We start from the raw sequence: 14,494 nt of genomic DNA, 5'->3' as shown, positions 1-14,494 counted from the left end.
CTGCCACCAAGACTTGTGTAGGACAGTAAGTACTTTGAACATGAACATGCAGGTCATTGCCAGGGTTTTGCAAGGGGAGGAAACTTAACATGAATCAGTACCTCCTCCACCCCACCCCACCCCACCCAGAGAGTTGGGGTGCGCGGGAAGGAAGGGACATTTTCTTCTAATTCAATTCTAAGACTCATGTTTCATGTAGTCAGAATAGGGCTCAGCACAGGCTAGGGTTTTGTAAATGCAGATAATAAATGATGTGTTTTAGCCCACACTTGTGAATTGCACATCAAAGTGTAAAATCTTATTAAATTATTGGTGACTTCAAAGGCTATTAGTTCTTCCTTTGGGCAAGATTTATGGCCTTATAAAAGGATTAGCATTCATTTCAAAGCTTAATTGAAACAAGCATTTCCCAATGTCTTTTTTTTTTTTGCTTTTTGAACATGTCTAGATTGATTTGAAACAGGGTTTCTCGATTGTGGCACTGTTGCCGTTCGGGGCTGGATGACTTGCTGCTGTGGGGCTGTGCTGTGCACCGTGGGACGCTTCGCAGCATCTCTGGCCTCTGCCCACTAGAAGCTAGGAGCACACCTGTTCACAATGGCGACAGCCAAACATGTCTCCAGACCTTTTCACGTGGCCCCTGGAGGTCACAGTCACCCCTCTGGTCCCCGTGGAGAACTACTGATTGAATGTATCACGCTTTTGAGTTTCAGTCCTGACAAAATTCTGATTGCTTCACATTTATCTTGGAAGCTGTTCAATATTTACATTTAATTTTGTCTCATTTTTTTTTTGAGCATAAAATATTCCTTTTAAATTTTAATGTTATAGAATTAATAGCAGATCATTTTTATCCCAAGAGATGACAACTGTTAAAAATCAGCTGTCCCTTCATATTTTTGAATATGTAATCACAATGGTAATACTTTCTTTTTGTGATGGAAGGGGAGCATGCTCAGCTTTTGCTTCTTTCAGTGTATCCGTGTTTCCGTGACTTTTTGTGATGCCTTATGCATATAATTCTAGTTGTCAGCAGTACATAGATTGTACGTGAATGTGTCACATGTTGGGATCACGACTGAATTTTGGGAGACATTACTTGGGGAAGAAACCTGGTTTTATGAAGTAGTATGAATGTGATTTATTTTCCTTTTATTGTCACCCTTCCATTGCGTTGAGAGAGAGAAGCATCAGTGTGAGAGAGAAACATCGATTGGTTGCCACCCACCTGCACCTGGATTAAGCATCTCACACGCCCAGACCGGGGGTCGAACCTGCAGCCCTTAGGTTATGGGATGACGCTCTGATCCACTGAGCCCTGCCGACCGGATGCAAATGTTTTAAATGTGGATACACTGATTTGTTTTCCTAATGTAATGTGCCCTTGCTAGCTTTCTATTGCCCAATGCTGTAGGCATTTTGGCCAGCCTGGTATTTTTTCACATTTCTCTAGATGGCCACAAAGAAGCCAGAATATTTCTCTACTTTGTACATGAAGATTTGCTGACTTTCTGAGAACCACATTTTGCCCCTGGAGGGCCATACTGCCCCCTCGAGAATGCTTGGACCGTGGTGATCGCTGTGGAGGTGGCGGTCAGTGGGCTGTTTGGGGTATATTTTTGAAGGGGTGTGCAGAGGTGCTGCTGAAAAGCTGGCTGAGTCAGGGCAGGAGGAACCGAAGTGGCCTTGGCCAGTGTGGTGGGCGGTCCTACCATTGACAGGTGTTGAGGCAGGGAGGCGGTCTGTCACAAATCGGGAAGGCGGGGCTTATGGCACTCAGTGGCTGGCACGGGCCATGCATGGTCCTAGGTGTCTGTGCGGGTGCTCCCTTTCCTGGCTTGGGTGGAGAGCGAGCCAGCCCTGTCTCTGTGGGAAACCAGTGTTCTCCCATCACCTCTGCTCTTGCCATACCCAGGTGCTGTGTTTGAAAACCGAACACCTAAAGCATGTTTCTTAAACCTCAACACTGACGTTTTCTTAACAGCAGAGGCTATTTTTTATTGATCTCATGTTTGAAACAAAGGAACTTTATATGTTTGTGAATTTACAGCTTGTTTCTGTTACTTACTTTTACCACACACACACACACACACAGAAGTATAAAGATGATGACTGTGAGGGTGATGTAGCTACCATCCTCTCTAGGACCACACGTCGGCCAGGGCTCTGTAGGTTGCCTCCCGGCCTGTCCTTTTCCTTTTTAAACTCGATCTGTTAAGCAGGGAATGGTTGAGGTCTCTTGTGATGGTGGTATCTTTGCACATTTTTTGTCCTTGTTCCCTGTACAATTAGGTTTCCTCGTCCCACAGTTCCTTGCAGTCCCCAGCCATGCTCTGCTGGCGGGCTGGGCAAGACCGCCTCTGCTGGACACGCTGGTTAGCTTGTTTGAGAGAATGTGATTAGAAAAGCCTGGTTTATGATCCTCAGGGGGAGTCCATTGTACCCACATCTTCAGCCCCTGCAGAGTTCTTGGGAGCAGGTAAAACATAAATGAATGCATTATTTAAAAAAAAAATCAACCCAAACATCTTAGTACTAAAGATTTTATTGGAAACATTTAAGTCTTTTAAAATGTCTTTAATGTCATTTGCTCATGTTTCTCTGGCTAACAAGCCCTTTAGTTCTGCTTGCTGTCGAACTAGAGGTTATAGTCACCCAGGGTCTTACCAGTAACAGGAACAGCCCCCCGGGCGAGAGAACGCCGGGTACCCCCAGCCAGGCATTCGTCAATCCATACGGCAACACTGACTTCACTCCGTATTCAGAAAAGCTTAATTCTCGAAATAATTTCCTGTGTTTATTGAGCACTTGCTAAGCACCAGTTGATCTGGGTTACCCCATCTCGTCCCGCCTCCTCCCTGCATTTTCAGGGGCGCAGCTGCTTCAGCACCGCTGACGTTGGGGGCCCAAGATAATCCCTTGTTCCAGGAGCCTGTGCTGCGTACCGTCGGATGTTAGCGGCGGCACCCCCGGTCTCCCCCCACTAGGTGCCGGCAGCACGCTGTCTGCTGCCTGCAGCCATGGCTCCCTGTGCCCTGGACGGCAGAAATCACTCCTGAGTGAGGACCATGGGTTTAGGTGATTGAAACCGGCACCCTACAGGTTAATGGGGGATAGAAAATGATACTACACCAGGAGCAAACAGTAATATAGCCCTTAATAGATGCCAGGCGCTGTTCAGGTGATTCGTTGATTTGATCGTGACCACTTGAGGAGGGTGGGTAGTTTTATCCTCCCCTGGTATCGTGTTGTCGGTGCTCCCCTCTGTGCCGCTGCCGGGAGAGGAGATCAGAGACACCCGGTCACTTACCCGAGGCGGCCCAGCGAGCGCGTCAGCAGCGGAGCCGGGGTGTGCGCCCTGTCGGGCTCCCAGTCCGCGCTGGAGTCCGCTTCTCGCTGCGTCTCGAGTCTTCCCCGCTCTGTTAGTGAACTACGGCGTTGGCGGGTCCTGGCCCTGGACACGCGTAGGCTACCTCCTGTATACTGAGTAGCCACGCTGGGGTACGCGTGTATCCGATTGAATGCTCACTCTGGGCACCCCTATTTGGCAGCCCAGGGAATCGAGGCAAGCGCTTTGGTTGTCCCCATGACGTCTCGGGGCCTGACGCCTTTGCCGTCAACAGCTTTTTCTTAAGGACCAGATCGCCTCAGAGTCAGTACTTCCTTTGTGTCTGAGGAGAGCTGGCTGTGTCGTCGTTGTCACCTGTCACACATTGAGTAACAGGGCCGTCCCAATGATGCCTGAGGGCAGGATCCCCAGGGGCTCTAGGAGGCCCTAGGTGGCCCACCCGAACCACCCCGTTTAGTGAGATGGTTTGGCTTCTGTTCTGCCTCCCTCCACCCCGTGGATGAGGGTCGGGGAGCAGCGCAGAAGCAGGTTTAAGGTATTTATAAAAGCCTTGGGAGTGGATCTGGCCCTCCACCCTCCTGTCCGAGTTTGAAGCACAGTGGAAGGGAGATAATTTACCAACATCTCGTCGTTGCATCTGGGGTTGCCTATACTCCCTTCAGCAGGCGGAGCTTTTGAAATGGGAGTCCCAAGCTCTCTGGAGGGGTCAGGTCGGCCCCCGGCAGGTGCGGTGGCAGTGGGGGCCGGCCCCCGCGCCCCCCGCAAACAGACGGCTGCCACTTGTAAGCCTGGCTCTGGCCTCTGCATCTGGGCCGGGGTGGGGGCTGGTTTAATCGCTATTTATTTTGAGATTTACACCCGTGAATGGGCCAAGCTAATTTCAGTGGCAGCTTAGCCGATTTGTCTTAGAGCTTTGTGTCTGGTAGAATAACCGGGGAGGCCTCCTTCCTTTGTGGCTTGAACGGTTTAACATTGGGGGGGAAGCCCTTTGCTTTGAAAGCAGTGGCCAGCCCTGCCCGCTCCACCCCATCTGTGCTGCTCTGCTGGCCCGTGGCAAAATCAAATCCGTTTCTCTGCTTTCCCTCCCCTCACTCCCACAAGCTTGACTTGCCTTTTGCCTTGGAAACCTGCCTTTTAACAAGTGCCCTACTCTTTTCAGCGTCACCGGCCTCCACGAAGACGGGACAGGCGGGGAGTTTATCTGGCAGCCCGAAGCCCTTCTCTCCTCAAGCGTCCACGCCACTCACGACGAAAGCGGACAAGACGTCCACCACGGGGAGCATCCTGAATCTTAACCTGGGTCAGTGGGGATGTTTGCAAGTCTCTTTCTCTGGCAGCCGTGAATAGTTTTACAAGTCGTGATGTGCTCTTTCCTGTGTGGTTCTTGAACTCTGTGGTTCTCGAGAACTCTGAACTCTCTGAGCAGACTGTTGAGAAGGCACAGTGGGTGAACGTGCAGAGAGACCGATACAAGGAACAAGTTAAGGGGTTTCCTGGGGCCCGAAGACATGCAAAGCTGTTTATGGTGGAGTAACGCAGGCCAGTGTTTACGACCTTACTTGCCCTTGACCGGAGTAACCCAGTTCTCGTCTATGTAAAATATATATATTTGAAGTTTTATATATATACACTTCACATATATCAAGTATTATGAATCAGTATTTGTCTTTTCTCTGCGCAGTATATTCTGATACAGTGTTCCCTCAGTTCTCTTCAATTTTTCTTTTTTTAAGCACTAGTTTAGCCCAAAGTCATCAGCAAAAATTGGCACTGGAAATGCTGATCCCTTAACTTTATGAAGTTATTGTTTTGTTGATTCCTTCCACTGCAGTTCCCATTTTTTTTTCTTGAGCATCTATTTTGTGCTATGTACTGCTTCAGGCACAGGGCAGAATGTGGTGAGCGGGGGCGCTGTTGTTAGGGAGCTTGGGTTCTAGAACGGGTTGGAGACTTATCAAGGTAGATCAACAGGAGGGCGGATACCATGAGATAAAATGGGAAACTAGGATAAGGAGAGGGGTGGGCAGGCTGGGGGTGGGGAGGAGAGGCAGTGGGAGGGGCAGGGAGGGCCAGTTTGAGTGGAGAGCTCCAGGACAGGAAAACAAGAGCCAGGCCTGAACCAGGAGGAACATTTTAGAAGGAACAAGAACTTTACAGGCCCTAGGTAAGGAAGGAACTGCGTGTGTTACAGGAGTGGCAAAGAGGCCCAGGCAGTGCGTCCTGGTCGGGGGTGCGGGAGGTGGGGGGTGGGACGGTGAGGCCGTGAGGTCAGAGAGCACAGGGCCCCCGAGGACCCTGGTTTGCCCAGTGGAGGGCCGTGAACTGACCGAGCACGTCAGAGGGGCCTCTTGGCTGCTGGGTGGAGACAAGCCTCTGTCCACCCAGGCGGCTCCTCTCTTCCCCCGAGTGACACGGTGTCCGGAGACATTCATAGTTGTCAACAACTGGGGGCGGGGGGTGCTGCTGGCATGCAGGGGGCAGAAGCCAGGGATGCTGTTGAAAGCCCTGAGTAGCCCCCCCACCAGGAGTTCCTGGCTTGTCCCAGTAACCGTGTTGACGGGTGGGCTGTGGCAGGAGGAATCGGGACCGAGAGCACAGTTCTAGATCCCCAGTGTTGGGTGCCCCGGGGCCAGGTCAAGGCAGGAGGTATATATTCTGATTTATGCACGGGGGTGGGTTAAGAGCAGAGACTCTCACAGCGCTGGGGCCAGGGCGGGGCGGCAATGCCGGCTGCTGGCAGTGAGTGGTGCGTGTTTGCAGGCCAGGAATGCCGTCACACACCCTACCGTGCCCCCCTTGCGCCCCCCCCACCCCCACCCGGCAGTAGCGCTGAGATTCGGATTTTGGTCTAGGGTGGAAAGGAAGAGTGAGGGCCCTGGGGCACTTGAGTGAGGAGGGTGGTCCGCAGATGGGGCTGAAAAGGCCCCCAGGACAGAGACAGAGCCACGCCCTGAAGGCCTGCAGCTCAGGGTTTCGGGAAGGACGCCTGAGCCGGAATGCAGAGCCTCGGGGTCAGGCAGTGCCTTCCCTCCGGCTTCCTCTGGTCCTCCGGTGCCCTTTTCAGGTGGAGAAGTGAGGTCTGGAGAGAGGTTTCTGGTGCTGGGTGTGGCAAAGCCCGACGGTGGTGAGGCTGGAGCGAGCCTGGGTCCCCCTGGGTCCCCCCAGGTCCCCTGTCAGTGCAGCCCCGATGTGATCGGACAGTCAGGGGGTGGCTTTAGGGGCTGTAGTGCGGACTGACCGGGCACTGCTCATTTGAACAGAAGGGGACCCGTTTGCTGCCCTGGGGACTGGTCGCCGCTCTCAGTGGCGTGGCTTGCTCTCCTGCCCTCCTCCCGCCTCCACGCCCCGGAAGGAACTGCCGTGCAGGCGTTCCCACGGTCCCATTTCCTCTTTGCCAGCCATGCAGGGCGAGAATAGGTCCTCCCCTAAGCCGGGCGGACCTGGGGCATCCTCATGACACTGTGGTCTTTGGTGTGGCTTGACCTGCAGTGTCATCCCGGCCTGTGTGTGGGTGGTGGGCACAGCAGAACCCGGGCCTCAGGACCTCCCTGCTGGCTCTTCCCATGCAGGGATATGCGCCTTGTTTTGTCAGCGGGAACGCGGGCATCTTAGGGCTGGGGTTTCAGTTACCTCCTGGAAAACAGAGCAGATTGGGGCCAGTGGAGAGTGTCATGGATGGGTGGAGAAGAATGGGGAAAACGGAGGGGACCGCTAAATAATTCTCATGCATCCCAGGCATGGGGAGTGTGTTTCGTGGGGCTGGATTATGGGTGACCTCTCTCTGTAAACACCGTGAGCAGACAGATGGAAATGGGGCGGTGCTAGGGATGATGATGGCACTGTTACATCCAGCAAAATACTTCATGGCAAAGTTACGTTGGAAAAGGCAGAATTATAGAGATGGCAAACAGATCAGCGATGGCCAGGGCTGGGGGGTGGGTGACGGTTTTACAGATCGCAAAGGGACGTCTGTGGCAGATGGAATTGGCCTGCATTGTGTTTGTGGTGCTTGTTACCGGAATCTGTGCAGGTGTTAAAACTCGGTGAATTTTACTCCTGCAGATGAAAACTACTAAAAAAAATACAGTAGCCTTCAAGGTAGGCAATAGCCCCATTTCACAGAAGTGGAAACTGAGGCCCAGAGAAGTCGGGTTACCCTCCCTGGATCACCTGTGGTTCGAGGTATGGTTGGGCCTGTTTCTCCCTCTGTAGCCTGGGCTCTGAACCAGGATGCGGGGACTGATAACGCTTCAGGGCAGGGCCCTGCTGTGACCTACACGTTCCCTTGGACAGGTTGGCCTGCGGTAGGGGGCGAGGGTAAGGTGGTGTCCTGAATGGGGATCCCACGGAGGACAAAGTGCTTTTTTAAAGGAAGCAGCTCCTACTACTTGAACCGTGTTGTCAGTCAGATACTAAATTTTTGAGAAAAACAAAACCAGATTTTTATGTGAATTCTCCTAGTTTTTGTTTTACTTGTTTTTTAAATCCTCACCTGAGGGTATATGTTTTATTGATTTTAGAGAGCGAAGGAAGGTGGAGCAGGGTGGGAGAGATAGGGAAGGGAGGGAGGAAGAAGGAAAGAAAGAAATCGATTACTTGGTTGCCTCCTGTATATGCTCCGACCTGGGATCAAACCTTCAGCCTGCTGGTGCATGGCATGACACTTCGACCAACTGAGCCACCCAACCAGGGTAAATGCTCCTAGATTTTAAAATTTGGCCTCAATTTCATCTTAAAGTAAAAACTCTACTTGGGCCAAATGCATAGAACTCAAAATACACACACCAGCCCATGGGTCACCCTGTTACCAAATTACTCTTAAAATTAATTCTGGTGTGTGAGCGAGGGGACGGTTTCTGCGGAGACCGCGCTCCCCCTGCTGCCGGCACGCGGCCCCCACATGGCCTGTCCTGGGCCTCTTCTCCCAGCTCCAGACCGGGAGCCGGACCCTGGCCGGTTGTCGTGGCCCCTCCTGTGACTCTGTGGTGGTTATAAATAAGACTGAGTTGGCGAGGCTAGGAGAGGGGAGGAGGCCCTGGCTCTCTGTGAATTCTCATCTCCTCGTATCTCCCAGAGGGTGTCTGCTCTGGGCTGAACACACACAGCAGCAGCTCCGCCATCCCGGTCGAGACAGAGGTGTGCCTCGCTGCTCTCAGAACAGTGGAGAGGGGTCAGAACGGAGCACCTCAGCTTGCTTTCTCGGCTGCTGGGAGGCGTCCTTTGTTTCCCTGTGGGACCTTGGGAGTCAGGCATTCTTCCGGAGCCTGGGTGCAGAGTAGGGGCCCTGGTCTCCCAGAGATTGTCTTGGCTTTTTTTTTTAATCCTTGCCCGAGGATACATTTGTTGATTTTACACACATGCATACAGAGAGAGAGAGACAGAGAGAAACATTGATCGTTCCCTCTTGTGCACGTCCCCACTGTGGACTGAACCAACACCCAGGCGTGTGCCCTGACTGGGGATCAAACCCGCGACCTTTTGGTGCACAGGATAATGCTCTACTCAACTGAGCCACCCTGACTAGGACTTATTTATTTTATTTATTTATTTTTTGAAACTGCATCAAGTGAGGAAGATCTCTGTGTGGCTTGATGGATATGAGCGCATCTGCCAGGGTCTCTTGTCTGAATATCCTTCCCTTGAAGGGGCTGCCATTCTGTGGCTCCTGGAAGTCCATCCATCCTAGTCTGCCAACAGCTTTTGAAGAAAGAATTTTTTTTTTTAACCAAAAAGGAAGTGGTTGTATCTCTCTTTTGGCTTTTGTAAGTCATGAGTGCCCATGGTAAAAGAAATTTCTAAGTACAGGAAGGTGTTTCGTGAAAACCCACACTGGCTGCCACCTCTGATCACCTGCTTCTGTGCCACCTCCTCACCGGTGACCTCTGTCCCCTGTTGTTAGCCTCTGTGGAGAGCTCTCCTCGATGTACACCAGAGGTTCTCAGCCTGGGGGATGGGGTTCCACAGGGGACATGAGGCAGTAGTTTTATTGCCACAGCGGGGATGTGGGTGCTACTGCCATCTAGTGGGTGGAGGCCAGGGTTACTGTGCACGGGATGGCCCAGTCCCCCACCGCCTCCTCCCCCAACAAAGACCTGTCGAGCCCCAGCCGTCACAGTGCATTGAGAAACCCCCAGAACCCACACATATGTGTGTCTGTGTTCCACTCCCTTCTTTCCTCCCCCACACCAGTGCTGGCGTGTTCTGCCGCTGGTGCCTTTTTCACTGAACGGGCTGCCTGTCCGGCCCCTGTACAGGGATCTGCCGCTGTTTTCCGTCAGCAGCTGCGTTTGATCCATCTCAAGGCGAACTGTGACTTGCTTATCTGGGCACCTTATTCACAGACTCGAGGTTGTTGCCCACTTTCTGCTGTCGAACAGTTGCGGTAAAGAGCCTTTTGCCCACATGGGAGTATGTGTCCATCGGGTAAATTCCCAGACGTGGAGCCCCAGGTCGGAGGGCGCGGACAGTTGACATTTGGAGAGATACTGCCCCGTTACCCTCTCAGGGGGCCGTTCTGATTGACGCGGTCTCCAGAAATGTGAGATCGAGCCTCTTTCTTCAGCGCAGGTATTTTCTTTAATCCCTGGTTTCCATTTATAGCCCGAGCTGTCTTCCTAGTAGCTGAGCAGTTCACAGTGTTGGCAGAAAGTGTGGATTCTGGAGATGTTCCTGATATAGAAGGGCAGGGGTGGAAAGAGTCTTGATAAGCTACTGTGAGCTAAATAAGACAGCGGCCCCTCTCTTCTCCCTGTGGAGGAGGAGAGGCAAGCGCAGCTGAAAGTTCCAGAAAGGTAATTGCATTTGGCTAAACTGAAGGTGTGTCCCCAGGGACCTGATCCCAGCCGCCCCCTCGACTTTTTGGTGGTTTCCTGTTAGAATAAACATTATAGTAGCTTCCTGGCTCCTGGGGCCTTATTTTGTAAAATGAGGTGCTTTACTTTCTTTTCACTCCTCTTGATTATGAGGTATAGGTCCCTTTCTCTGGACCCTAAAGTTTGGACGAGTGGTTCTGTTCACACAGATACGCCAGGATTTGGGCAGATCACGAGGAGATTTCTTGACTCAGTGCTGGTTGAATACAGGGCTGTCAAGCACAGCTGCATTAGAATCACCCAGGGGACTTTGCAAAGGCCAGTGCCCAGGTCGCACCCCTGGCTGGTTAATCCAGAGTCTCCGGGGACGATGGCTAAGGCATTAAGGTTAAAAAAAAAATTCTAAAGGTAGTTTCTGTATGCAGCCATGTTAGCAGTCCCTGGGAGTCCTACAGTACAGGGGATGGCAGGTTTTACAGCCTGCGCACCAAATCTGGCCCCCCACCTGTTTTTGTAAATAAAGTTTTATTGAAACACAGCCACACGCATTTGTTCACATAGTATTTCTTTTCGCTTTTGCACCAGATTCTGTGTGGTCCCCAGAGCCTAGTTTACTCTTTGGCCCCTTCCAGAAAAAGTCTGCTGATCCCTGGTAGGGTAGTTGTGTCTTTGAATAGCTGCTATTTGGAGGCTATTAACCACACAAGAATGTTACTGAGGACGCTGATGAGCATATCACTTGGGTAGCAGACCTCTCCCCAATCCTGCTTCATGGGAAGTATTTTTGTTGAGATACTTACAAAAAGATTTTATTCATTTATTTTTAGAGAGGGGGGGAGGAAAAGAGTGAGAAACATTGGTGTGTGAGAGAAACATTGACCGCTGCCTCTTGCACGCCCCCTACTGGGGACCTGGCCTTCAACCCAGGTGTGTGTCCCGATTGGGAATCACACCAGCGACCTTTCAGTTCACATGCCGGTCCTCGCTCCACTGAGCCACACGAGCCAGGGCTAGACACTTATAACTTATGCTTGAAGAGGCTGTCTTTTTTTCTCTGGAGTCTAATATGCTCCTCATTTAAAAAAAATTTATTGATTTGAGAGAGATAAAGATAGAAACATCATTTGCTATTTCACTTACTTATATATTCATTGGTTGCTTCTTGCATGTGCCCTGACTAGGAATCGAACCCACAACTTGGCATATGGGGACGATGCTCTGACCAGCTGAGCTCCCTGGCCCGGGCTGCTCCCTCATTTCTGAGAGCAGACATTACGAGACAGGCATCATATTCTTCCTTTTGCTGTCGCATTCGGTGCTTCACTGTCGAAGCCCTTAAGTCCTCTTTGTGTTGTCTTTCATCGGACCTGCTCTTGTTTCCCTGGGCCTCCTCCTACTTGCTGTTTTATCACTGCTTCCCTCTGTCTTCTCTTCAGAAGGTGCTTCTCCAGGAGACAGACATTCCTGCCCTCCAGAGTGGCTGTGCGTGCACACTTGTGAGCGTCTTCCGTCCTGGCGCTGATAGGCTCTCTGAAGAGCCCCTGGTCAGCATGCGCGTGTGCATAGACACACGTGCCTGGAACACACATGCACACCCATGCATACTTGCATGCACACACCCTGATATGGTTGTTAGAGCCTTTTCTTGAATGCCAAGGATGCTGTCTCTGTTTCCTTGGACCACTCACTTCTAGAATCTTCTTGGCCATCCACCCTGAGTGTGTTTTTGGGGAAAGGCCCGTCCTAATCTTATCATAGTGGAGGCCTCGTTATGATGAAAGACCAAGTTTGAGCAATTTGTTGCTCTGGTCGCCTGTGAGTGTGTTGGGTGGGGCATTTGGGAGGCCGCCTATGGTCCCTTCACGGGAACCAGTGTGGGCATGCAGGGTAGGGAAGAGCCCTGTTCCTGGGGGAAGGAGACAACAAAAGCCAAGGGAGAGAGTGAAGGCTTTGGGTCTGTCTCCTGGGGGCAGAGGTGGCCTTTGGGAGCAGAGTGTTGAAGGAAGTCGGGGTGTGAGCTGTCAGCTCGTGCGAACAGGCTGGAAGGTTGCTTCTCCTCTCTGTCCTTGTTTCGGTGCTTTCTGACTGATACTCTGGGATCAGTGCGGGTGGGGCAGGTGCCCACGTTCCCTGCTAGGGGTCAGTCGGAGGGGCTGCCCGAGGTTGGCGGGCGGGGTGAGAGACGGTGCTCCTGCCCGCAAGGTCTCTCATCATCGCTTCTTGGGCCTTCGCAGCCTCCTTCGTTTTGTCCCCTCCTTATATTTCCGGGACCCTGGGGGAGGCAGTTGAGGAAGTGGATGAGGAGGCAGGGAAGCAATTCAAGAAACGCAAACCCATGGAATCTGGTTCAGTTGGTGCTATAAAGCGCCCACGGCAGAAATTGGCAGGGGGAGGGGAGAAGGGGGGCCCTTGGCCATCATCTGCAGTCTGAGGCCCTTGCCTGGGATTAGGGCAAGGACCTTGGCCTCCTCGTCCCTGAGCAAGAAGACACAGATTTAATATCCAGGGCTAATCTTATTTACCTTCCCTCAGGTGCTGCAAGCCAAAGTGGGGAGGTACGGCGGGCTTGTTGGGAGGTACGGTGGGCTTGCTGGGAGGAAGGTCTGCCTCTTTCCTCTCTCCCCTCCCCTTCTCACGTGAGCTCCAGAGTAGGTGGAAGAGGAATGAAGAGTGAAGTCCCCGTGGCGAATGAGGAGCCGGGGGCCCCAGTGTCTCTCCTCGGAGGGGCTCGGCGTCTCTCTTGGATACAAGCCCTCGCTGACGTGGGCCTGGAGTTCGAAGCACGCTGTGGCCAGACGTGCTGTCGGCTTATCTGCTAATACTGAGATTGAGTGTATTACTGTAACCTTTGGCTTTCGAGATTCCCTAATGATGCCGAGCTCCACAGGCAGCCATCTGGCTGGGATCGTGCATGTTAAATGCCGAAGGCGACCCAGGCGATTGTTGAGCAGACTGAGTAAACCTGCCAAGTGTTTTCTCGGGGCCATTATCTCCAAGTCAGCCCATGCCATTGGGCTGATGACGTTGGGACCAATGGCAAAAATGTTTCAGATTTTTTTCCTCCCATGTTCTGAATGTGTGTGTGTGTGTGTGTGAGAGGACACTGGGTTGTGAGAGTCGCGTGCCTCCCCCCTGCCCCGTGCCTGGGCTGACGAGCGTCTGGCGGTGTCTTCCAGACCGCAGCAAGGCCGAGATGGACCTGAAGCAGCTGAGCGAGTCCGTCCAGCAGCAGTCCGCCCCCGTCCCTCTCATCTCCCCCAAGCGGCAGATCCGCAGCCGGTTCCAGCTCAATCTCGACAAGACGATAGAGAGTTGCAAAGCACAATTAGGTACGTCTCTCGTTTGCTTTCATCGATCATCACCAGTGTCGTCATCGTCACCAGTAGGGGTGCCACCCAGGTGAAACCAGAGCTGGGTCCGGGCTGCTTTGAAGCTAGAGTTGTTCAATCCATTAAAATGTATTTCTGCCCAGGGCAGCGTGTTTCGGATTTGTTAGCTAGTTGTTCAGACAGGCCCTGCAAGTCCCTCAGAGCGCCTTCTTCGGTGGGGCAGCCTGCAGACTTGAGGTGCAGGAGGCGAGAAGCTTTAGGAGCAGAAAGGCCCTCCTGCGTCTGCCCTCTGCACACCCTGTTGGTACACGTCAGTGTCCTGACATCAGGATTGAGTAGGTCCCCAAGTGTCCCAACACAAACCTCTTCCTCCAGACTGGGCCCACCCCACCCCACCCGGCAGACCCATCCTGCTTCTGTGTCTGTTGCCTCCCTTCCTCTGCCCCCGTGCTGTCTGCACTCATGCTGCTTACCTGAACCCTGTCCCGAAGGCTGAGGTGAGTGTCACCTCCTCCAGGAAGTCCTCTCTGACTGCTCACCCCATCTGCCCACTGCCTTTGATACTGTATTGCTCAAAAGCAACAGTAGTGCATTTGTGGGGGATATCCTTCCTTCCCAGGTAGCCTGGAAGCTCACTGAGGGCAGGGAGGTTGCCTTATGAAGATTTGCCTTCTCCAAGGTACTGGGTCTTGTGCACCATGTAATGCTCTGGAATATTGGTTGAATAAGTAAATAAAACCAGGAGAGCATTTATGAAGAAATAGGGGATGATTGGGCCTCAGGGGAGAGAGCCACTCCACGGTAAGGTTTGCGTGTCAGGGGCTGCTCTGGACCTTTGGGTAGGGAAGGAGCTGCAGTTTGGCGTCACCTGGGCTGTCGGAGGAATTTGGTTGGGACACTGATTGGCGTGGATGAAGCCTTGCGGTCCATTTAAATGTCCCTCTCGGGTCCTTCCGTGCAGGTGGCCCAACTCCTTGGTTTATTACTACTGTGAATAAGAATTT

The 14,494-nt window shown here is 52.4% G+C and overlaps 1 protein-coding gene across 18 annotated transcripts in view; it reads left to right on the top strand.

Moving 5' to 3' along the window:
* Positions 1-14,494, top strand: part of ZMYND8 (zinc finger MYND-type containing 8) — a 115,974-nt gene that overhangs the window by 71,674 nt on the left and 29,806 nt on the right. For all 18 annotated transcript variants that reach the window (XM_036009927.1, XM_028523862.2, XM_036009923.1 and 15 more), the window contains 2 exons: positions 4,509-4,649; positions 13,338-13,490. In XM_036009927.1, the coding sequence (XP_035865820.1) occupies positions 4,509-4,649; positions 13,338-13,490 (294 nt within the window). The remainder of the gene's footprint in view (positions 1-4,508; positions 4,650-13,337; positions 13,491-14,494) is intronic.

Source organism: Phyllostomus discolor, chromosome 9 (assembly GCF_004126475.2).
Source record: "Phyllostomus discolor isolate MPI-MPIP mPhyDis1 chromosome 9, mPhyDis1.pri.v3, whole genome shotgun sequence".
Classification (NCBI taxonomy): Eukaryota; Metazoa; Chordata; class Mammalia; order Chiroptera; family Phyllostomidae; genus Phyllostomus; species Phyllostomus discolor.
This window is presented reverse-complemented; position numbering and strand designations above follow the sequence as displayed.